Source organism: Eretmochelys imbricata, chromosome 14 (genome assembly GCF_965152235.1).
Source record: "Eretmochelys imbricata isolate rEreImb1 chromosome 14, rEreImb1.hap1, whole genome shotgun sequence".
Classification (NCBI taxonomy): domain Eukaryota; kingdom Metazoa; phylum Chordata; order Testudines; family Cheloniidae; genus Eretmochelys; species Eretmochelys imbricata.
Genome location: NC_135585.1, coordinates 6,720,569 through 6,744,757, shown reverse-complemented (window position 1 = coordinate 6,744,757; position 24,189 = coordinate 6,720,569). Strand labels below are relative to the sequence as shown.

Sequence of the window (24,189 nt, the reverse complement as noted above, 5' to 3'; positions counted from 1 at the left end):
CACACTGAGCAAGATTCCCTGGACCATTATGTTCCCTTTGTTCTGGCCTGGGGGAGTGAAAACTAATTGTATCTCCCCAGCAGGAATAGAGTTGATGTAGTGGCTCCTACACCGTCCCCTTCATGTGTAAGGTCAGAGCATGTTTTGCTATGAGTATCCTGAGCTGGTGGATAGTGCCACCCAAGATGCTGTAACCTTTAGCAAGACCAGACCTGGGGGAAAGGAAAGCTGGGCAAAGTAACTTGCTCCCTGGTAGCATTTCTTCTGCTGTATCAACTGGATCTCAGCTGCAAAAGAAAATCTGCCACTTATTTTAATGTAGCAGTTATTATCAGAAAAGTGACTGTAAAAACAGCATCTTCTTACTCCACAGATCTGCTGTCTCTATCCTAATCTGCTTACTTTACTGAGTTGATTCATGTTTAGTCCTATAAGATGTGTTAGATCTGAAGCACTAAAGGGGAACTATTATACATTTTGGTCTGGCTAATGTAACTGCAACAGAATTGCCAGATAAAATGTATTTGCAAAATATTACTGAAACGTGTGGACAGAACCCATTTTGACATTCTGATCCCAAACTGAGTTGCAGTACTGGATGTTACAAAAAAAATCTTACTTGTAAATTGAAGATGTTTAATATGGAATCATAGAGACACCAAAAACAAAAGTAAACAGGAAAAAAAATGGAGCCACATGATACCATTTTCCCAATGACTTGTCTCTATTTGGTTCAAAACGTTAGAAACTTTCCCACCCCACAAAAAGTCCATTTCTGAGTCTTTCCAAGTCCCAAATGACGCTGTTACTACAGCAGCAAAGTTAACCTGAAAGGGCAGCAGAATCCAGCAAAACAAGAGAAGGGTGAATATGCAGGCAGGCCTTTGGAGAGAAATGTGGGGCTCCACGTCACAGGAGCCCCATGCCTCCCAGTTACAGACACTGCGGAAGTCCCCACGAGCTCCACTGCTGGTACAATTGTCCCCTCTTCGTCCCCACCCCCCATCAGCCCTCTGCACACCTGTATACATGCACGAATGCCCGTGTGTGCACAAATGTGTAAGAGCACGTGTGTGCAAATCTACATGGGCGTAAGCGAACGGGTGTGTTTGCACACATGCACGCGCACCTGGTGAGGTCAGTGTGGGTGCCACACAGGGGCACGGAGCACGTACACGTAGCAACCCCGCCGCCGCCTGCCTGTGCAGGGGGCCCACGCTGCGCGTGCTGCGGCACGGTGGGCGCGGGCAGTCACGGTGCACGCGCCACCGGAGAGCGCATGCGCAGACAGAGGCGCGCGGCCGGCCGCTATTTAAGGCCGAGTGGCCCCCCCCGCCCCAAATACCCTAGATTTCGCGACGTCCCCCGCCCAATAGCTCCTGCAAATGGCGGAGCCGGCCCGGAAGTTCCGGCAGCCCCACGCCCCGCGCAGTAGGTCCCTCAAGCCCGCCCAGGTGCGCACACAGCCGAGATCCAATCGCCGGCTGTCACGTGATAGGGCTGGGTCGCAAGGACGGGGGGCGGGAAGGCTACGCACGTGACGTCGGGCCGTCGGCGGACAGGGCAGCACCGTCACGTGACGGGTGCGAGCGACGGCCCTCCCGCCCCTCGCGGTCACGTGTCTCGTGGTGGGCGGCGGCCTGTGAAGCGCATGTGCAGCCGTCCGCGCCGAGGGGGCCGCTTGGGCTGCAGCTGCGGCGCGGGGCGGCCGCTCCCTGGCAGTGTTTGCTAAGATGGCGGACTTCCTGCCGTCGCGCTCCGCGCTGTCGGGCTGCTTCCCCGGCTGCCTGCTGACCAGCACCGAGGCCGAGCAGCAGCGCAAGTCCAAGGAGATCGACAAGTGCCTGAACCGCGAGAAGACCTACGTGAAGCGCCTCGTCAAGATCCTGCTGCTGGGCGCGGGCGAGAGCGGCAAGTCCACCTTCCTGAAGCAGATGCGGATCATCCACGGGCAGGACTGGGACCGGGCGGCCCGCGAGGAGTTCCGCGCCACCATCTACAGCAACGTGATCAAAGGTGGGCGCGGGGCCGGGCTCCGCGGCCGCTGGGCCGGGAGAGGGGGCGGGGCGGGGCCGGGGACCGGCGAGTGGCCTCCCGGGGACGCTGGCCTGGTGTCGACAGTAGTGTCCGGTGGCGGGAGGGGGGCGGTCTGAGGGGCGGCCGAGAGAGAGAGCGCGCGCGCTGGGGCATGGTCTTGTGGGAGGGGGTGTATGGCCCCCAAGGGAAGGAGGAGTAGGCGAGAGAGTGAGGACGGAGGGCTGGGGGGGGAGGACGAGCCGGCAAAGGGGGGGTGTGTGAAGTAATTGGTCCCCAGGTGTGGGGGTGAGAGCGCGCGCGCGCGGGGCTGTGCCGGGGGCGTGGGGTGGCGGGGAAGGGGGCAGAGAAAGCCTGGTCCGCTATGGCCCTCTGAGGGAGGGCGGTGGGGGTAAGAGAAGAGTGTGGGGAGGCATGCCCCCAGGGAGGGGGCCTAGAAAGCACAGGGTGTTGGTGGGACAAGAGAGCATGGACTGTCGGGGGCATAGTTCTGGGAGAATGAGAGAGCATTGGAGTTGGGGGGGCACAGACACCCCACCTTCTCTGGGGGTCGTGAAGAGCCTTTACTAGACTATTACCTTCCTCAGACTTGTCCAAGAAGCAGCCCTGTTTCTTACTATCTAATTAATCATTTGCTGCCTGATCAGCGTGGTTATTTCAGTCACTTCACACTTTTATACAACCCAGCGCTAGTTTAGGCAATAACCACTGAGGAGAGAGTCTCTTGGCTGGCGGGCCACCCTACAGGAAGTAGAGGTAGCCTGGTCTGTAACCAGTGATGTACAGTGTTCTCTTCTGTAAGGTTCAGTATTGAGGGACTTCAATTTATTGTGGAGCATTTTCCTAGCTTTATTCATGCAAAACATATACAAAAACTTCATTCCGTCAGATTTCGGCTTCAGCACTTCATAGTAAGGTGTCCAATGTGCGAAATAATGGAAGGGAGGAAACAGTGCACTTGAAAGTGTATGTATATGGAAGAGAAGTGTCCTGTGTTTGCGGAGAGGGATTTGCATATCAAATTGATTTAGTAGAGGCAGCATTGCAGTAAATGTGGAAACTTAGACTGACCTAGTTGTTAAGAGAAGCGCACATATTCATCCTGTTCTGTGCTCCCTTCAGAGCCAGAGTGCCATAACTGAGATGTGCATGTGGCTTAAATGAGTGTATCTGATGACTGCTGTCATCCTTTTATTTTTTCTTACCCCAGCCCCTCTACATTGTTATCTTCACTTCTGATTTTCCGATTAGACTGTAAAGTTTTCAAGGCAGACAACAGGGATAAGATTTTCAAAATATATAAGTGATTTAGGAGCCTTAAGTCCCATTTTCAAAGTGTGCCTGTGATTTAGGAATTAAGTTCCATTGACTTTCAGTAGAACTAGACTATAAGCCTAAAAGTCACTTTTGAAAAAGGGACCTAAACTCCTAAATTAATTACTCAATTGAAAATTTTACCCCTTGTCTTTGTTCCATCATGTGCCTAATATGTGTTCAGGAGCTGAAAAAACTAAGTAATTCTTTCCCTTACCCTGAGCAAATATGTATTGGGCAAATGCTCAAGGCAGAGTTCTGTTTGTAAATTAAGGTGGTTCTACTGCTGTAAAACAGTATGCAAATAAGGATTGCAGATTAATCTTCTCATACTTTCATTTTCTTTCCGTTTGCCAGTCTGGAAGGTATAGTTAAGTGTTACCTGAAGAGAACGGACATTTTAATTTTATCATGAGGGTGATATACAGACATTTTTCTTATAAAAGTGGTTCTCACATCAAGATATTTTTGATCCCATGTGCCTGTCCTGTACTTGCGTCACCATGCTGATTTCCTCTTTTCAGATTTTCTCCTATCAGTAAATCTAGTGGTAGCATTAATCTCTCAATCATGTTGTTTTTTACTGATACTGCCTAGATGGATTTTAAAAGGTCAAATATTAAACTAGTAAAAGGTAAGAGTAGGGAAGTAGCGTGTGCATAATGGCACTAACCATGATTAGTTATTGTGTAGATTTAATCAAAGCAGAGTATCTTTAAGCACAGAAATCTACATTTTATGAAGTGTTGATTAATGTCACATTTGTAAACGTGTTGACCAATGTTATCCCTGAAATCTATAATTTCAGTGTTGCTGCTGTCTTTAGGCATAGCTAAGGGAGGTTTTGGAACAAATTGATACATTAAACTGTAATAAGTCACCAGGACCAAATGGTATTCACCCAAGAGTTCTGAAGGCACTCAAATGTGAAATTATAAACTACTAATTGTGGTATATATTGTTTACCTATCCTCCAGTCATCTGAGGCTGATGTAATGTAATACCAATTTTTAAAAAAGGCTCCAGAGGTGATCCTGGTAATTAAAGGCCTGTAAACCTAACTTCAGTACCAGGCATATTGGCTGAAACTATAGTAAAGAGGAGAATTATCAGATCTATAGATGACACTTCCTCAACATACTGTGTTCATCACAGCTCTTGTAAAGGGAAAACATGCCTTGCCAATCTATTAGAATTCTTGAAGGGAGTCAAAAAGCATATGGACAAGGGTGATCAAGTTGATACAATGTCCTTGGACTTTTCAGGAAGCCTTTGTTCCATACCAAAGGCTCTCGAGCAAAGTAAGCTGTCATGAGATGAGGGAAGGTCCTCTCAGGATCAATAATTGGTTAAAAGATAGGAAACAAAGGGTAGGTATAAATGGTCAGTTTTCACAAGGACTAAGGTAAATAGCAGGGACCCTCAAGGATCTGTACTGTTCAATGCTGTTCAACATATTCATAAATTATCTGGAGAAGGGAGTGAGCAGTGAGGTGGCAAAATTTGCAGATGATACAAATTTACTCAAGATAGTTATGTGCAGAGCTGACTGCAGAGAGTTACAAAGCGATCTCATTAAACTGTGTAACTGGGCAAGAAAGTGGCAGATGAAATTTTGTGTTGAGTACAAAGTAATGCATATTGGAAAACATAATCCCAATTATATGTAGAAAATGATGGGATCCATCTTAGCTGTTATCACTCAAGGAAGAGATCTTGGAGTCCTCATGGTTAGGTCTCTGAAAGCATCTGTACAGCAGCAATTGAAAAAGCTAACAATGTTAGGAACCGTTAGGAAAGAGATAAGACACACAATATCAGAATGCCACTGTATAAATCCATGGTACCCTGACACCTTGAATACCGCATGCAGTTCTGGTTGCCCCATCTCAAAAAATTTATTGGAACTGGGAAAAGTACACAGAAGGGCAACAGAAATTATTAGGGCGATGGCACAGCTTCCATATTAGGAGAAATTTTAAAAAATTGGGACTTTTCAGTTTGGAAAAGTGCCAACTGAGGAGGGATGTGATAGAGGTCTATAAAATCATGAATGGTGTGGAGAAAATGAATAAGGATATGTTTTACCTCTTCACATAACACAAGAACCAAGGGTCGTCCAGTGAAATTAATGGTCAGCAGGTTTAAAACAAAGATAAGGAAGTACTTCTTCACACAGCCCACAGTCAACCTGTAGAATTCTTTTCCAATGAATGTTGTGAAGGCCAAAAGTATAACTGGGTACAAAAAAAATTAGATAGATTTATGGAGGATTGGCCCATCAATGGCTGTTAGCTAAGATGATGAGTGATACAACCCCATGCTCTGGGTGTCCCTAACCCTCTGACCTCCAGAATCTCGGGCTGGATGACAGAGAGTGGATTATTGTTCTGTTTCTTCTGATGATTGTTCTGTTCTGTTCCCTCCGAAGTGCCTGGCATTTGCCACTGTTACAAGACAAGATATTGGCTTTTATGGGCAATTGGTCTGATCTGGTATGGCCGATCTTATCTACCAAGTGTATTACAATATATGGAAACAAGGAGATGCTTTAAAGCAGGATACTAGAGACTTCACTGTATTCTGAAATGGTGCTCAGCATAACTAATTTATAGGCCTGAAATCTTGGGCTCTTGCCAGGTAAAGTCAACTGCCATAAACTGGGTTTAGAGTTTTGACAAGTGACAAATAGGCCTTGTAAAGTGACAAAGTCGGTGAAGTAATATCTTTTATTGGACCAACTTCTGTTGGTGAGAGACACAAGCTTTCAAACTTATACAGAGCTCTTCTTCAGGTTTGGAAAACTAATTCAGTGTCCCTTGTCTGTCTGTCTGACGGAAGTTGGTCCAGTAAAAATGTTACCTCATCCAAGTTGTCTCTTAATATCCTGGGACCAACATGGCTAAAACACTGCATACAAATAGGCCTTGTGACATTTTTCATTTACCAACTTAGATTGCTTACTCTGTCCTTTAGAATATTCTTTACGATCCAGACTAATCATAATACAAGATAAAAAAAAATCCTTGTAATATGGACCTCACAATATTCCTGGTTCTGTTCTTCATAAAGATCTTAGTGTTCTGATTGCAGATATTGACAACTTTCATATTACCCTGAGATACAGAGCATTAATAGCTAGGATCCCAGCCCTGCAAATACTTACAACATAATGCATACGGTTACATGTTTTTTTAAGTCTTTGCAAGTTCAGGGCCTAGTGTAATAACTAGACATGGCAGCTCTTGGAAGTATCTAATCACGGCACTTTTCCATTTTTTTCAAGGTGTGAGAGTCCTCGTAGATGCTCGAGAGAAACTTCATATTCCCTGGGGAGATCCTGCCAACCAGAATAATGGGGATAAGATGATGGCTTTTGATACTCGGTCAACAATGGTGGCACAAGGGATGGTGGAGACTCAGGTTTTTTTACAGTACCTTCCAGCAATAAAATCACTGTGGGCAGATAATGGAATCCAGCATGCCTATGACAGACGCAGAGAATTCCAACTGGTAAGCTGTGGCTTTCTTAATATTGTCAATGAAATCTGTATGATGCATTGTTCCTGTATCACTTTTCAGTAAACACTAATTTAAATCTGCCTCCTTCAGACTGTTATCGTTGACGTATATTATGAGGCCTACCTAAAATACTAGCCCATGGAACTGCAGACTAGTTATCTTTTACTTTTAACCAAGAAAGATAGATCGAGCTGAAACAAAACATAAGGAAGTATTAGTCCCCACTTTGCGGATCAGAGAGGTGAAGCTCAGTAAGGTTGACTTGCCTGTTGGTCATGCTCTGAGTCTGTAGCAGACTTAGAAATTGAATCTGAATGGTTTGTCTCATTCTAGTGCCTTAACTGCAAGACCATTGTTCCTCTTTGGTGTATTGAAACTTTTTAGAAATGATGTGGAGGAGAGAATTAATACCTAGTATTTTATGTGATTATTCTTCCTTTTAAAAAAAAGTGGTGTTACACATTTGATTTTATTAGAAAAAGGGTTTTTAAAACTCTCTTCTCTATTCCAGTCTGAAAAATCGTGCAAGAATTCCCTCTGTACGTTTCCTGATTAATTTCATGAGTGTGTTGTTTTCATGTGATTAGCTATTTTGTTTTGTTGAAGTTCAGTTGGAGATATGGACTTCTAGTTGAATAGATTGATTCTAGGATGGGTAGGTGTTTGTGTGGGATGGCAAAAGACACAGGGTGTTACTTTTTTTTTTAATGTAAGTGATATGGAAAAGAGATACAAAAAATTGTCATGTCTTTAAATGAGAAAAAGCCCAGTCCTGATTGAAAATCAAACTCTGTCATAGAATGACATTAAGGTGATTTTCCTAAATAGTGGAAGTTCTGATAAAACTTACAAATCCACAGTTTTTATTTGTAACCTTGATCTCTTGTAAAATACTTTTTAGAATGCATGTGAATTTGTCTAGTGTTGCATGCTTGGTAACAATGGGCTTCCATGTCTTCACTTGCTAAGTAATAACTGTGTAGTTGAGATTGCATTGTGTATCCCATGTAATTCTCTGCTTAGTTTTGCAGTTCTCAAACTCTGGATTTGTCTCCAGAGATAACATGCTTGTTAACAGCAAAAATGTTTTAAATAAATATATAGAGGTGAGAAATAATAGACCTCAACCCTGTTGTTCCTCTGCAGATTTGTGTACACAGTCAATCCCTTACCTCTCTAAAAGTGCAAAGTTTCAAAAAGTTCAATGAACAGAAGATTGTTGGGGGTGAAATAGATCTGGACAAGGAGAAAAAGTCTGGAGATAAATTTGAGAAGGGGAGGGACAGGCAGTAGAAACAAAAGTGAAACTGTTTGAGGAACATATTCCAGAAGTCTTGAGGTCTTTCTGAGTGTAGCCTTCACTGATTTGAGATCTACCATACCATTCTCTCACTAGAAGGGAAATCCTATAATGGCAGCATGACCATAAGAGACCCAGTTTGGGAATATTTTAATGAGGTTCGTCTATCTGTGAAGAATATGTATTAAGGTTATAACAACCAACAAGAATGCATTTTTATGTAGAAATCCATGATTAAATAGTCTTCCTAACTAGTGATTTAAATCAAATCCACCCTGGTTGTGACATGTGCAGAGTTTTGTTTTGAGTAGGAGCTAGAGTGGTGCACTCTTCTAAAATTCACCAGAAAGACTGATTAAACCGTCCCGAAATTAGAATCTGTATGAATGTTCATCTGTTAAAGAGGCTACATTTCTGGTCTAACAATCTGTATTTTTAAAAGTAAGTTATAGCAACTGCCTTGACTGAATTAAGACTTCAAACTTTTGTTTATACTTGTATTGCTTATTGCCAAAGTTATTTAAAAAAATCTTGTTCCAATGTGTGTATGCCAAGTTGTAAACGTGAACCTAGCTAAATATCACAATATTGAGTGCAGTGTGTAATGGTCATGGTATGCAATCGTATAAGGAGACATGGTTCTTGCCTCAGGATCAAGATCAGCTCTGTCATGTGCCAATGGATGATATGCCATCTTGGTAAATTACAGATTTTTGCTGTGTCATTGCTGAAAGGCTTTGTAGAGGTCTTTTTAGTGGGTTTGATTGAAGAGGAAGGTTGTTCAAGCATGTGGCATGGTGTGGGAGGAAGATATGGAAGGGTTGTGTAGGAGGGTGTCTCAGGAGTAACTTAAGGCAGTGAGAGGGAGAATGTGAAGACATGAGTAGAGAGGTAGACAGATGAGTTTTACAAGGCCTTGGAAGTAAGGACTAGAAACTTGAACTTGATGGGAGTGTGGGATGAAATGCATACAAGAAACATTGGCACTTGTCAAATTGTGAGGTGAAAAAGGCATGGGCAAAGGCTGTTGTGAGGGGGTGAGATGACAGCGCTGGAAAAGTTGGATTTTTGGAGATGTAGAGGTAATGACAGGATTTGGTGAAAGTGGAGGAGAAAGGAGTGGAATATGACAGTTTGAGATACTGTAGTGAAAGTTTAAAGGTCGTGAACAAAGTTTTCAAGAGAAGATGGGGGTTCAGTTTTCGTTGCCCTGAATTTCAGGTGGTATAGGAACAACAGTCAGGTGGAGATGTTGCAGGTGTCACTATGAGACTGGACAGAAGGAAAAGGGTTAGTGAATAAGAATGGAGTCATCCATGTGGATGTGGTAAGCTGGAACTATGGGAGTGGATGAAATTTGTGTGCATGAAGGCAGAAGAAACAGACTGAGAGCAGAGCAGTGAATGAGAGCAGTGAAGATTGCCCAAAGAAAAGGGTGGAGGGGAGATATCAACTGATTTAAGTGACAGAATGTGGAGAGTGAGTACTGAGAAGAAAGGCAGGTTGAGAATGTTGTCAGAGGTACACCTCAAACTAGTTTACAACAGTAGAAGAGCTCTTATGAGAGAACATTGAGTTTGTCCTTATAACAAATTGATGAAACATGACATTGAAGAATCAACTTAACCTTACTTATAGCAGTGCTGGTGGGATGCTAAAACTCAGTTGTAGCTTCTTAATAAGAGGCCGGGTTACTCTGTGGAATTGATGACTTCTAATCCCTGCTCTGCCACTAATTGGTGTGGTCTTGAGCAAACCCTTAACTGGGGTTTCTCAAGCTGCAAAATGGGGCTGTTACTTGCCTACTTCACAGAGGTGCTTATCAGTTAACATTTGTATGGTTCTTTGAAGATGGAAAGAGCTATGTAATACTTAGCACTTTTAGAATGACTATAATCCTTCAAGCAAAAAACTTCATTTAAAAAACAATTCAGGCTGTTCAAATGATTAATCCACTAACACAGTTTATAAAGCCAGGAAATTCCTAGTTAACTTCTCAGCCATTCCTTGCCTTTATCACATTCCCTTCCCACATCCACCACACTCATGCCACCTCCTCCCTCTGCTCAAACCATGCAATGGTAACTGACCGAAATCATTGGTTGTTGAGAAAACCCACAACATCCCACATTTCTATCACCTAATAAATATTACAAACTTCTGAGCCAATACATTCTATTATAAACTGTTCCCTCTGCCTTCCATGACTCAGGTAAACATAACCAGCTAAAATCTGCCATATACACGAACAGTCTCCTTCAATGCAATACCAAGTCAACATTCCAGTCAGTTACAAAACCTTCCTTTAACCACTCCACCTGGAGGGAGTGAAATTTGCAATGTTTTGTGTGGAGGTGGAGGGAGGAAGCATGTGTTCTTGTGGGTGATAGATGTGGAAGAGGTAATGTGGAGAAAGTGAAATTATAGTTCTAGATTGCAAGTGGTGGCTGACACTTTAACTAGGGATTTCCTGGCTTTTATGCTTGTCTTGGTGGAATATTTGCTTGTTCAATTTAAACTGTTTGCTCTTTTCTTTGGGGCTCTCTTTAAAGTTACTGGCAGCTGAAGAGGAAATGTCTTGTGTTGTCTTGCTTTTATTACTAACAAAGGTGCTTCTGTGCAAGAACACAGGTGGGAGAGAAGGAGCGAGTACATGCTAGTAGAAGGATCCCAGGGCAGGTTAAGGGAAAAGCAAGCTCCTAGCATGGTGGCGGAAGTACTCTGGTAGGAATATCTCCAGGCAGGATTTCCTTCTAGGATTTTCCCAGTTTTTTTGCGAGATAGGCAGGACCAAGCTGAAAACTCAACTTTTCAGTCCTGTCATTATGTTAACTCAGATCTAAAGGATTTCCATCAGGTGAAGAAATTTTGAGCCGGATTTAGACTTTTGGTATTTCAGCACTTAGTGACGTATCCTTTCCCCATTTTGCATACTTTGAGTGACTATTCACCAACATATCCCTTAATCTGGAGAGGTGATATTTTTGCCCTACTTGTGAGTTATAGGGATTGGCAGTGTGAGGGCTAAACAGTTTTAAATGCATGGATACAGTAATTCCACCTTGGTCTGTGGAATCACCATTTGCAGCTAATATCCGTGTTGAAACAGGATGGAAACAACTGGACGTGCATTTTACCCCCAGATTCCTGTTTACTTGTGGCATTGCCTCTAAAGGAGATCAGATTATAGAAAACAGGAAAAGGCGTGTTCAGTTAGAATCTTTCTTGCTAGTTTTGCTACAGTTTCTCTGTAGCTTTACATGTTACAAAGGAGAGGGGAAATTCTTATGGGATATTATCCACACTGAGTTCTCTGCCTGATTCAGTTTATTATGAGGAGATAAAATGTTACAAGTAATCCTGATTCCTGATAGGAGTGTTTCCCTAAATGGCCTGCTGAGAGGAGTGATCAGAACTTACTGTAATTAGTTTTTATGGGACTGGGTTGCTGAAGAGAGTGGTAGTGAGATAAATAACTTCTCTCCTCAAGGTCACTGACTTGGAAGTTGGTCCAGTAAAAGTTATTACCTCACTCTCCTTGTCCCTCTAATATCCTGGGTCCAGGATACACTACACTACAGGTTGACATTTATGCTACCCATTTGTGGGGTGGGGGTGGCAGTAAAGATTACATTGACTATAATTCTGGGAGGTGGGGGAGACAATCCACTTCCAAATTGTCTTTCACAATGTCCTTCAGATCTTCAGAAGGGTTTTAAAGTTCTTGAGAATTTGCTACCTATTCTTCCTCTTTTAAAAATAAATTCTGTTGACTTTAAAATATCTCAATTTGATTTTGATTACAGGACTTCACATTTGGGTGAAGTCTAGTTTTAAACAATGTGAAGAGGCCTGAATTTCCATATTAGAGTATTTTGGGCCTCTGGCCAAAAGTGTTTGCAGTTCTGCAGCCCCTTAATTTCTATGGGTATGTCTACACCACGATATCTGTAGTGCTGCAATTACACCGCGATGGTGTAGCCCCTTACTATAGTAACAAGGTTTTTTCCATCGCTGTAGTAAATTCACCTTCTTGAGGTGGTAGCTAGATTGATCTAATTCTTTTGTCGACCTAGTGATGTCTACAGTGGGTGTTAAATCAACATAACTGTATCACACAGTGTGAAATTTTTCACAGCCCTGAGTGACATAACCAGGTCAACTAAGTTTTAGGTGTAGACTAGGCTTATGCAAACAACTAGATACTGATTTTTTTATAACACTTTTATTGATCTGAATAATCTTCATTCTAGTAATACTTCATGCTAATTTAAGTGCCAGCTTTCCTCATTTTCCAGAATGGGGCTAGTTTCCCTTACAGCCATATAAATTCTGCAATAACTCCATTCTGCCACTGCATTCCTCCCTTATCCAACATTCTTTCCTCCTAGTCCAGTGACTTGTTTCTACTTAGCTACAAAATTTAAAGTAATTGCAGAACCCTGGTGTGGTATAGCGCATTTATTCATAATGAGAGTTGGTTTTGTTTGCATTGTAGAGCAGTTTATTCTGCAACACGTTTCCAGAACACACAGAAAATAAATTTCATGCTGCAAGTTGGTATGTTGTGTTCTCAGCAAGCAGTCATACGCTCCTGGTGGCCTTGTTCATCTTGCACGCTGCCTCTTGTGGTTGCAGTTCTGTACCTAGCTGGTGATGCAACATCTGTTCAGTGTGGTATGTATTTACACCTAGTAGTTCAGTTTCCTTCTGATACATCTGTTCCTTTTGTAAAGGACAGCTGATAAAATGGTTCACATGGAGTTTGGGATTTATTAAATATGGACTATATTTTTGTAGGTATGGACTGGGTATCCAGAATGTTGCAGTTGGCATGCCTCTTCTACACTTGGGGGACACAAGCTCTTTCCAGTCGAGAACACCACTGGCAGCTTGCTAAGGACCTGGGGCACACATTTAATTAGCATATGTGGACTACTTTTTAGGGCATGGTAAACTTCATGGCGAGACAGATGGCCCAGTTGTTGGGGCACTGGCCTGGGATGTGGGGAGACCCAGGTTTAGTTCCCTGCTCTGCCACAAACTTTCTGCATCACCAGAGACAAGTCACTTAGCCTCTTTGTGCCTCAGTTCCCCTTCTGTAAAATGGGGGTTCCGGAGAGGAGACAGGCTCCACCAAGATAAAATCCCCAGCCATTGGAGCAGCCTGAAAATGACACTCCTTAGACCAAGTCAGTCATGGATACATTTCCTGCAACCTCTTTAATCCAGAAGATATATAACCAATATTTTTTTGCTTTATTAATAAATTCAAAAATGTCATAGTAGCCCAACGATATGAGACCAGGTGCCATTGATAAGTAGTGTGCTTCTGGGCAAGTCACTTGATCAGTTTTTTTAGATTCTCTTAGCATTTTGTCACATAGAAGTGAGAAGCACCAAAAAGTTAACTTGTTATCAAGTCATCCTTGCTAAATCTGGTTATAGAAATGAAATTTGACTGCCCTCTTGATTCTGTGTATATCTGTGCAATGGTCAAAGAGCTTGATCTGAAAGGAAAGGGTTTTTTTAATATCTGCTGGTTAAAGGGATTCTGATATATTTTCCAGAGCTACCAGATTACTTGCAGTGGTCATAGTTCAAGGTGTCTCTGCTGTTGATTTCTGCAATAATTATTTCTGCGACTTGTGAAAGCCTGTTGGAGCAGCCTTTTCCACACTCTGCTTGCTGTGCAGTGTTTGAGATGTTGGCATAATAATTCATTGAGAGCTGACTTTCTTGTTGGCTACTAAACTTGAAAGTAGAACATGTTGGTACAGGTACCCTGTCTTGTTGGATCACATTGCAGTGGCCAGGGGACCAGATAGTTTGGGGATTTCTAATTGGATAGAGAGCTATATAGCTCTAAGTTGTCAGCTGAAATCTAACCCAAAATGGTAACAAAGCTCACTATTGCGCTGGAATAAATTTGGTCTCTGCAGAGTTCTCGTCATTCATGTCAAACAATACCTCACTTGGGAACAAGGTTGTCATTTTCAGCCGAGACCAAGGAATGAAAGGCTGTGGAGAGTGAACCTCCTTTGCATCTGTATAATGATTTCCTTGAGGATTGAGGCAAACCAGCAGGGTCATGTTGGGTTAGCTTGTGCTGCTATTGCCCATGTTGTACCTACTCCATGGATAAATAGAATTCAGGTACTCAAGGCTGTCAAGCTTGCACCTTCTCATGAGCATTGAATTCACAGTGACTACGCTGTCTTACACCTTTGTTGTACACCCAGACTCTACCAGATTCTGTTAGTTTTATTTAAAATGTTCCGTGTTCAGTCAGTAACCCTTCTACGAACTTAACATAGCAATAGGAAGTTCTAACTTTGAGCATCTTCCCCAACCCACAAAGGAAGTGTGAGGAAAACATAAGCATGGCTGACCTTACTGCATTATCTAGAAGGAAAGCAGTAGAACAGTTGAAGTGTTGCTATTGGTTATGGCAGCAAAGTAGCTGCTGCATTTGTTACTAAATAGTTTAATTTACCCAAGCAAACTCTTCTGCTAATTAAGTTTGCATTTGCTGGTCTGTTTACTGATACATTGTGAAATGGCTGAGCATTGGACCCCAGGCACGCTGGAAATACAGAAAGCACTGATCCAGAGCTTGTACTTTTACCAGATTAGTATTACTTGTAACAGTACTGTTAATTTAATACTCAGTATCCAGGGACAAGTTACAACAAAGTCTTACATTATTCTAACAGTAGGCCTCGGTTTACTCTGGATTTGTTTGTCATTAATATGGAGTAATGAGAGGGAAGGATGGGAGAAAAGGATCATGGAACACACACTTCTGCACTGAATGCAAGCAGCTTTGTCAAATATACGATTGCCAAAATATCATTATTAATGAACATTTGAAGTTAGGAATCTATTCTCCCTACTAAACTAAATTTACCACATTGATAAATGATAAAGCAAACCTTAATTACAGTTGCTGACTGTCCCCTGTGGATGCAGAAAGACCAGGAGTCGGGGGCTTGGCAACTGGAGGAAAGGCCTACGCTATGCAGAAAAGTATTTATCCTTGGAGGTATTGGAACTTATGCCTCTATTGATGACAAATGTTACATGCATCTAAAAAGGGCAAGGAATTTTGAAAGCTAAAGAATTCAAGGTATTTTCTAAAATCTCTTGAAATATCTCATAACCCCTTTGTCCTCTCAGAATCCTGAGCCCATTATAGATTTGGATATTTCAAAGCGAGCAGTCTTGGACTCTAATAAATAGTGAACCCATCCAAATAAAACATGCACTTTCACAGCCTCTTAACCCAGTGTGCCATACTTTCTTCAAATTTTTTCCTCTGAATTCATCTGTGGCTGAGACTAAGCATGATAAATTTCAATGGAAAAGGAATTATTTGAGGAAATTATAAGGGAGTGAGCAAAATGGAGCTGGAAACATCACTTAACTAAGACATCACTAAGGAACTGGAAAGACTCAAATCTCCTTAATGGGCTGCTACAGAATCAGAAATGATATACAGCAAAGTGATAGTCTAATTGTATTGGCATAAACACACCTGAACTTCTGTATTGTATCCCTTCCCTAGTAGTGCCATAGCAATAGTTTGAAGAAAGTGACTAGAATCTTAGCTGTTTGAAATTTGATTAGGAAAACACTGCTTGTCAGAGCACAGATATAATCCTCTACAACTGACTGCTGAGGGGGAGTGGATGCAGAAATTCCAGGAAAGAAAGTGAGAAGCCCTCTGGCAAACTTAATTTAACATCAGATAAAACATGAACAGAATTATGCTCTATTTGACTATCTTACACTGGGTTTCAGATTTTTAATAAGGATTGTTTGAACCTCTCTTTCCAAAAGCACAGCTGAATTCTTGTCCTAATACAATGGTTCTCAACCAGGCGTCTGCAGAAGTCTTCCAGGGGGTACATCAACTCATCTAAATATTTGCCTTGTTTTACAACTGGTTACATAAAAAGCACTAGCAAAGTCAGTACAAACTAAAATTTCACAGGCAATGACTTGTTTATACTGCTTTATATACTATACACAGAAATGTAAGTACAATATCTATAGTACGAAATCCAGGTGATTTATAATTGTATGGTAAAAAATGAGAAAGTAAGCAATTTTTCAGTAATAGTGTGCGTGTGCCAATTTTATATTTTCAGTGTCTGACTTCGTAAGCAAGTAGTTAAGTGAGGTGAAACTTGAGGATATGCAAGACAAATCAGAGCCCTGAAAAGGGTACAGTAGTCTGGAAAGGTTGAGAGCCACTGCCCTAGTATATTCATTTCTGTTATGAAATCCCATATCTAATGTGAAATGTTGGTTGTCTTATGTGACATGTGGGGGCTATGCATAGGATTTTCTGAACGTTTTGACTTTGATATTTAGCTTTTTATTTCAAGGATTTTGTAGTCACAGCTCTTATGTCAATTTTTAAATGGTTACTACACAATTATAGTGATTTATGTAGTGCATTTTGCAAGCCGTAGTGATTTCACATCCTTACATATAATCAAAAGGTTCATGACAAGTCAATACACTTATGTCGCACACAATGTTCTTTGTTTAATTACTTTGGTTTAAGATAGTCTTTGAACAAAGAAAATAGAACTTTCCCTTATTCAGTTCAGATAGATTCTTCTAGATGTAGTCAGTGACTGACTAGGAGGAGCTGAAAAGTATTTGGTCTGCTTTTTTTCTCGTAAGAAACTGAAGGGGGGAGTGAATTCATGCTATAAAATAGATTCCTCAAAGGGATACTTACCCCAAGTGCATGAGTAGGTCCATATTCTTATCTCTCCTTTCCTAGTGCAGTTGTCTTCTGCATAGCATACACACCACTAAATGTAACAATTTCTAGTTTAAGATTGGCAGTTCCTAATATGGGGAGGTGATTTAACACACTATTACTGTTCTAGCCTTTGTAACTCGTATTCTGATGCAACACACTAGAGTGCTAACATGTTTCCATATGTCAGATTAGTGCTTCTCATGCTTTTGGTACACTTGAGAGAGTCTGCCAAGATCTGCAAACTAGCTGCTTTTGGAAAGTAGCATAGGTCTAAATGATGAGCAACAGACTTGCAGACTCACTGCTGCTTCAGGGTTAGATTAAAAGCAGTTTGAGTTGCAAATACATGAAGTCATGGAGCCACTGGGTCAGTGCACTGAGGGAAGAAAAAATGTTTACAGTCTGGTTCCAGTCTGTTTTGCCCATAAAACATCCGAAGTTTATAGATGCTTCCAGAGTATAAATAGTAATTGGGAGGTGGCAGTTTCGTCTTGGATAGTACATGCTCCCTGGTCAGTACATATTCCCAGTTGATTTCTGTAGTAGTTAGATGGATGCCCTGGCCTGAAATTTGTCTCATCATTGTAGAATGGGATTCCGGATAGCAGTCATAGTTCAAAGTACCTGTGTGCCATGCCCCATCCTCCCACCCGCTGCAAGCACTTCCATAAATGGCACTGAGATTTTATATGGAGGGAGATGAAGAAACTTCTGCACTAAGGAAGTGCAACAGTAATCATTTGGACAGAACATCCCATTTCTTTACTTTCATGGGCTAGTTTCTGTTCTGGATCTGGCAAACTAAAACAGCTGAGTGCTTAGTATAGAGCATATGGTATCCTGGCACTTGCAAGTCCTTCACACCCAGCATATTCCCCCCTTTTTTTTCTTTTCTCCGTATTCCTTGGGCTGACTTAAACCTCTGTGGAAGAGATTGGAATGGTCTTAAGGAGGTCATCCTCACAGTTTGAAGCTTTGCTGTGGCAAAACTGTGAGATAAGGATGTAGGACACCACTATAAGTAAGTTTTTGTCAGAGTTAAAAATTTGCTCCTGGCTCAGACATTGGGCTTTGGGTTTTGTCCTCAAACTATATGCATGGAGAAATCTCTTCGCAGTTCAGAGCTGTTTAACTTTTGTTGAAGCCTTGGATTGGTTGGGTGATTCTAATGCGATATTATGCATCTTGCTGTTTGGGTCTCTGGTTTGAAAGTACAGGTTGAACCTCTCTAATCTGGCACTCCCTGGTCCGGCAACATCCGGCGTCTGGCATAGGCGTCGACTCCATAGGTGCTCTAGGGCTGGAGCACTCACGGAGAAAAATTAAAGGAGTACTTGTGGCACCTTAGAGACTAACCAATTTATTTGAGCATGAGCTTTCGTGAGCTACAGCAAAATTAGTGGGTGCAGAGCATCCACCAGGACCAACCTCCCCCCTCCTCCCTGACAGCACTTCTGGAGTGCCGCGAACAGCTGATTCTCAGCATTCAAGCTCCGGGAGGGAGGGGGAGGACCTGGGGCTGGCAGTTGGGATCCCAGGCGAGGGGCTGATAGCTGTTACCTGGGGCCAGCTTTGGAGCCACCCAGGCAGGGAGCCATGCTCGGTACAAAGTCAAGGGGTGCTGCAGCACCCCCTACACCCTTGCTTCTTGTGCCTATGGAGACCCACTGGCACTCTGCATTGACCTCCCATGATTTGGCAAATTCTCTGGTTCGGCACCAGTCAAGTCCCAAGGGTGCCGGGCTTGAGAGGTTCAACCTGTATACCCAGTTGTTAGTGACTGAAAGCTGTTTGTTCGCAAAACAAGCTGGAGTTTTGCATCTGGTTCATAGGAAAATTGTGCTTGTTCTCACTGTGAAGCAGTAGTGAGTTTTCAAGTTTTGTTCCCTTTCCCTCCCCTCTTACCCACCTCTCCCTGCCAAAGTGTACACAAACCCAGCTTGTTTGTACACTGCCTGACAGGTTTCTTTTTTTGTGCATTTTAGAGAAAATGTAAAAACCCTTATTGATTCTCTGTTGGGGAGAGGATAATTCAAAACTGGAACATCTTGCTTTATTGTAAACTGAGCTGGGGCTATGGTGTCTCTGGTACTTAAAACCTTAACTTGATCATATTTCTTTGAACAGAGTTATATGGGGTTAATTAGGATAGTTAGTATTCAGTGAACTCTGAAATAATAAAAGTGTTAATTGGAGCAAATCTGAGACTAATTACAGGGATGCTCACTAAATTCAAATTAGTGAGTTGTTTTGAATGACCAATGCAAAATCAGTTTTAGGATTTAAAATAACAAATTGACACCTTGGATTAATGAAGTGCTTTTTTTTGGAATGCACGTTAGGTTAGAATCCCTCTGTCCCTGCTTCTCCTCCTATTTGCAACCATCTGGGTTGCTTTATGGCAACTACTACAGAAACATCTGCTGAAGAGTAATATCCAGAAAGTATTTGGTGTATTTTTGGTATCTTTTATGTAGAGTAAAAGAGAGAATAGAACTGCATTTGTTCTCCATGGGACGGTGGTTTGGGAACCCCTAGATTAATCTGATTTCTCAGTAAATGGGAGATGGAAGATTAAACAGATATTGCTGGTTTACAACGTCCTTTTTAAAAACTTCTTTCCCCTTGCTTCTATTAACATGGTTAAGTGTTCAAACTGAAAATGTTAATTTTTCACCAATGACTTGTTGATGCCTTTGTTTTCCTTGTCAGTTGCATTTTAATGTTCAGTCTCACTTTTTAGTTTTCATGTTGTATCAAGTTAGTGTAATGGTTGGATCACAAATCCTGCAGGGGTCTTTTAAATAGATCCAAATTACAGTTTTACTCTTGGAAAACAGTACAATTGTTTATTATTTCTTGTGAAATCCTTTTAACAAATAATAAATGCGAGGCATAATCTACATGATACAGTCTCTTTAACGGTAGAGTTGATTCCTTTCTGCTGACTGGACAGTGAGCAGTAACAAGCAAAACATGCACATTTCATTCTGTTTTGAGTCTAAAGTTTGCCGTATTCTTTCAGGGCGGATACTGAGATAAGAGTTGTGTTAAAGCAGTCTAGAAGTGAAGCCTTCTCTTCCATGATAGAGTTCTGATTGGGGTGTGGCTTTTCTCGAAGCATCTAATGTTGTGCACAGAAAGTGCTTAAAAAAAAAAAAGGGAAATAAGATAATGTTTTGAGCAGATGTGGGATGAGCTGTGATGTGCTTGTCAGTAACATGCTTACCCCAGGAAAAGTATTTTGGTGGTCTCTGAAAACAGATTCAGTCTGTGACTGAAATTCTCCTATCTGTCTAGGGAGCTATAACCAGTCTAACACTTAGTCAAAAATCAGAATTCACCTTAAACTGCATATAACAGACTTAAAAACTATCATACTAATGTATTCAGTGAACTGTGACAAGTGATGTATTGTTTCTTGTATCTGATCTCTATATACAGTATCAGTGCTTTAGCTACTTCTAAATTATGTTAGACAAAGATTTTTTTCAGAGTAACAGCCGTGTTAGTCTGTATTCGCAAAAAGAAAAGGAGTACTTGTGGCACCTTAGAGACTAACCAATTTATTTGAGCATGAGCATCTGATGAAGTGAGCTGTAGCTCACGAAAGCTCATGCTCAAATAAATTGGTTAGTCTCTAAGGTGCCACAAGTACTCCTTTTCTTTTTGCAAAGATTTTTTTACAGTTTTAGGCCCTGACAGTGCTACATTTAAAACTGTACAAGTAGTAACCATATTTTGACACACTGTATTCTTGGATGGCTTTCACGCTATTTTGATAACCAGATGTGACTGGAGCTTTTACTAACACGACTCTTTGATTAGCACTTTTTTTCTAACTGATTTTTTTTAAAAAATCAGTGTTTAAAGAGACAGCCTCTTCAGAGGCTAGAGGATAATAATGGTAATTGGGACACAAGTTGTTTCCCTTCGGCAACTGACTTGTGTGATGTTGGGCAAGTTGCTTAACCTTCAAGTGTCTCAGTTTCCCTATCTGTAAAACAGGAAATATTCATCCGAGGCCCTGAGTTCCTTGGATGAAAGGCACTTCTAGCAGTCCCCACATGGGAAGCATTCCAAGTTTAATAAAAATGGGCAAAGATTGCATACATTAGAGGAACCCACTACTGTACTGTGGAGAGGTGGGAGGAATGAATAGAGTGAGAAAATAGTTGAATCTGAGGTGAGGGAGGGATTACTTCACACAATCCCTGAAAACCCAGGGAGCAGTTAATAGATTTTTGGATGAACTGGGAAGCCAGTGAGTGACTGATGTGGTGATGGTCCTACCAATGTCTGCAGAGTAGCCTACCTATGATGTTATAAACATTCTAAAGTTCACATGGCTTCAGGAGGCAAAGAGGCTGGAACTGGCAGAGCTGTGGCCGTATATGAATGTGGCTTTCAGTGGATGCAGGATCAGGAGTTCAAGGGCAAACTCTCACTCAGTCTTGATGATTCAATTAAGGACAATGGTATCAGGGTCACAGCTGGGACAAAGGACTTTATTCTGGCCTAGTTTTATTGGTCTAACAAACGTAAAACCGAGGAACTATATTTATTGCTAAGATTCCAAAATACTGCAAATGTTACTTTGATGGCAGCAGTGTTGTTTCATGATGAACCCACTTTGAAATGAGTTGTATGAGTTTGGGGAAATGAAAACTAAAGGCTCCTTGCTTTGCAAAACCCACACAGATCTGCTATGTATTTGGATAAAACAGTAACCAAAAGCTGGTACACTTAAACCATAGTTTTGAGGTTTATTAAGATGTTGGCATGCTACAGAATTAAGGATCCTGACTAACTTCCCCCCAGCCCTGTTTTCATAACCAGGCTACCTCCATTTGCCCTTGTCAGTTTTCATGGTTTGTGCACGATCTGTTCCCCATCCCCAGACACTCCCTCCTCTAGTATCAACATTGTGATCACCTCTTGCTCTTAGCACTGGCCAGGGGTTCTGACTACTTACTTAGCCTTTTCTCCTCTTCAAAGTGCAAATAATATAGGGGAACAGGAAACCTTGATAGTGAAGAAATTGGTACTGAGTGGGTTCCTTAAACCCCAGACCACTTGCAATTAGAAATGTCCTTGATTTCTTTTTCTTGCCCTACCCAAGGATAATCTGGATCCTTGGGGGAAACCTGCAGGTTTCCTCTTCCAAATGTTTAAAGTAGACTTATCAGTCCAATGTTGTTCTGTTGGATCTGCATCCAAACTGGGACAGGTGAATAAAAATGTGAACACTTTGGTTATATCTACACTACGTACCTTCTAGCAACTACTGTGCTGCTACAGTCACACCGCTAAAAGGCACACGGTGTAGCCACTGTTTGTCTGCTGGGGAGAGCTCTCCTGCCCACAAAAACGTGTCTCCCCCCCCCCCCCCCCCAATGAGTGAGCGTCCTGTAGCTTTGTGGGCAGGAGAGCTCTCCTGCTGACAAAGTCCTGCTCACACCTGCACTTTTCATCAGCAAAACTTTTGTCATTCCAGGGAGGGGTTTCACACCTCTGAAGGACAAAACTTTTGTCCTTCAGGTTCCAGTGCAGACAAAGCCTCTGGGTTTGTCTACACTGGCACTTTACAGCGCTGCAACTTTCTCGCTTAGGGGTGTGAAAAAAACACACCCCTGAGCGCTGCAAATTTCAGCACTGTAAAGTGGCAGTGTAGACAGTGCACCAGTGCTGGGAGCCATTTCCCTCGTGGCAGCACTTTAAGGGCATGTCTTCACTGGCAACATTAGTCTACAAGTTATTTCAAAGTCTTAGGACGTTGCTATCCCGAAATGCTATCCCTGTTGAACAAATAGCAAAACACACATGCTCTACTAAAATCTTTTAAAATTTAATTGTGAGAACAGCTTGGCCTGGTTTAAATTTTGTTTACTTGGCTTGCATGTAAATTAACTCACTTTGTTTTTGTCAGTCAATTGGTGCCACTCAGTAACTATTTTGGTTTAAAGGGAGCATTCATTCATTTGCTGTGTGTTTCAGCTAGTCAATCTTTTTTGTCTTGTGTTTTTTTTTTAAATGTTACTGTCCTTTAAATGCTAGCAGTATACTTGAACCGTGGGCTGTTTGCTTGTGGTTGAAGGGAACTCTTCTTAAAAGCTAAAACTAAGAAGTGTATTGGACTTTGGGAGCCTGCTAATAGTTTTTATAACCCACTAGTCTCTCATGTAAGAAGAATGACAGATCTAGTTATTGCTGCTGTCTTTTGGTGAAGAAAAATTGTACTGCGCATCTATGACTTAGTTTTTACAAATCCTGCATGTTTCTACGTAGTACAACACTGAAGGGAAAGCTGCTGGTTAGAATGTCTGTCTTCTTAAGGACATATTAGGTGTTTTTCCTCATTTGTTTGAAACATGACTTGTGTGATCACACTAAAAATAGTTTGCTTTGACTTTCTTCAGTAGAGATCACAAGACTCCACAAGCTGTCTGAATCAAACCTTTCTGAAAATGGAATACTTGACACTTATGAATCAAGTTATTTAACAGTGAGCTTCCTGTGGTTTACACAGACTTCTGAATCAGAGGGAGGATTGAGGTCTGCAGCTGAGCTGAGCCCTGGACAACTTTGATTCCAGTTAAACAAACGAACACATCTATGAGCATTCAAAGCAATTGGCTGAAATCCGAGAGAATGATAGAGGTCTATTTTAGTTTTGTACCAAAGCTGCAAAGGCTGATGTTCGAACAGAGGAAGATCTTGTTAAGACTACCCTGCAAACCTAATCTCCAGAAAGCCATGCATCTTGCTGTATCATAGTGAGTGTATTTTAAAATACTGCTTTATCACACCACTTGTTGCTTGAGCACATTTGTCACCAAAGTGAAACACTTCAGCGTATAAATTGTCACGTAGAATTCTGTCCTTGGATCAAGTGTTTTACCTCTTCACCGATAGTAGCATCTTCATGTTTATGATTACCCATTCCCTCACTATGTGAGATCCTTGAACTGTGAAAATAAAGCTTAACAGCATCTTTCAAGCAAAGTATACATGCTACTCTGACAGTGATTATTTTTTATGTAAACCACACTTCTGGAGAACACTTCTTGAAACTGCCATATTTTCAAATGTCAGAACTAAGTAAAGGGAAATCATGCCTCACCAATATATTAGAATTAGAATTCTTTGAGGGGGTCAGCAAATGTGGACCCAAGGGGTTCCAGTGGATATAGTATACTTAGATTTTCAGAAAGCCTTTGACAAGGTCCCTTGCCAA

The 24,189-nt window shown here is 41.8% G+C and overlaps 1 protein-coding gene across 1 annotated transcript in view; it reads left to right on the top strand.

Annotated features, from left to right (window-relative positions):
• Positions 1–1,654: 1,654 nt before the first annotated feature.
• The window catches only part of GNA13 (G protein subunit alpha 13), a 43,882-nt gene continuing 21,347 nt past the window's right edge, over positions 1,655–24,189 (top strand). Inside the window, exons 1-2 of the mRNA XM_077832994.1 lie at positions 1,655–2,016; positions 6,635–6,861. Of these exons, the coding sequence (XP_077689120.1) occupies positions 1,734–2,016; positions 6,635–6,861 (510 nt within the window). The 5' untranslated portion in view covers positions 1,655–1,733. The remainder of the gene's footprint in view (positions 2,017–6,634; positions 6,862–24,189) is intronic.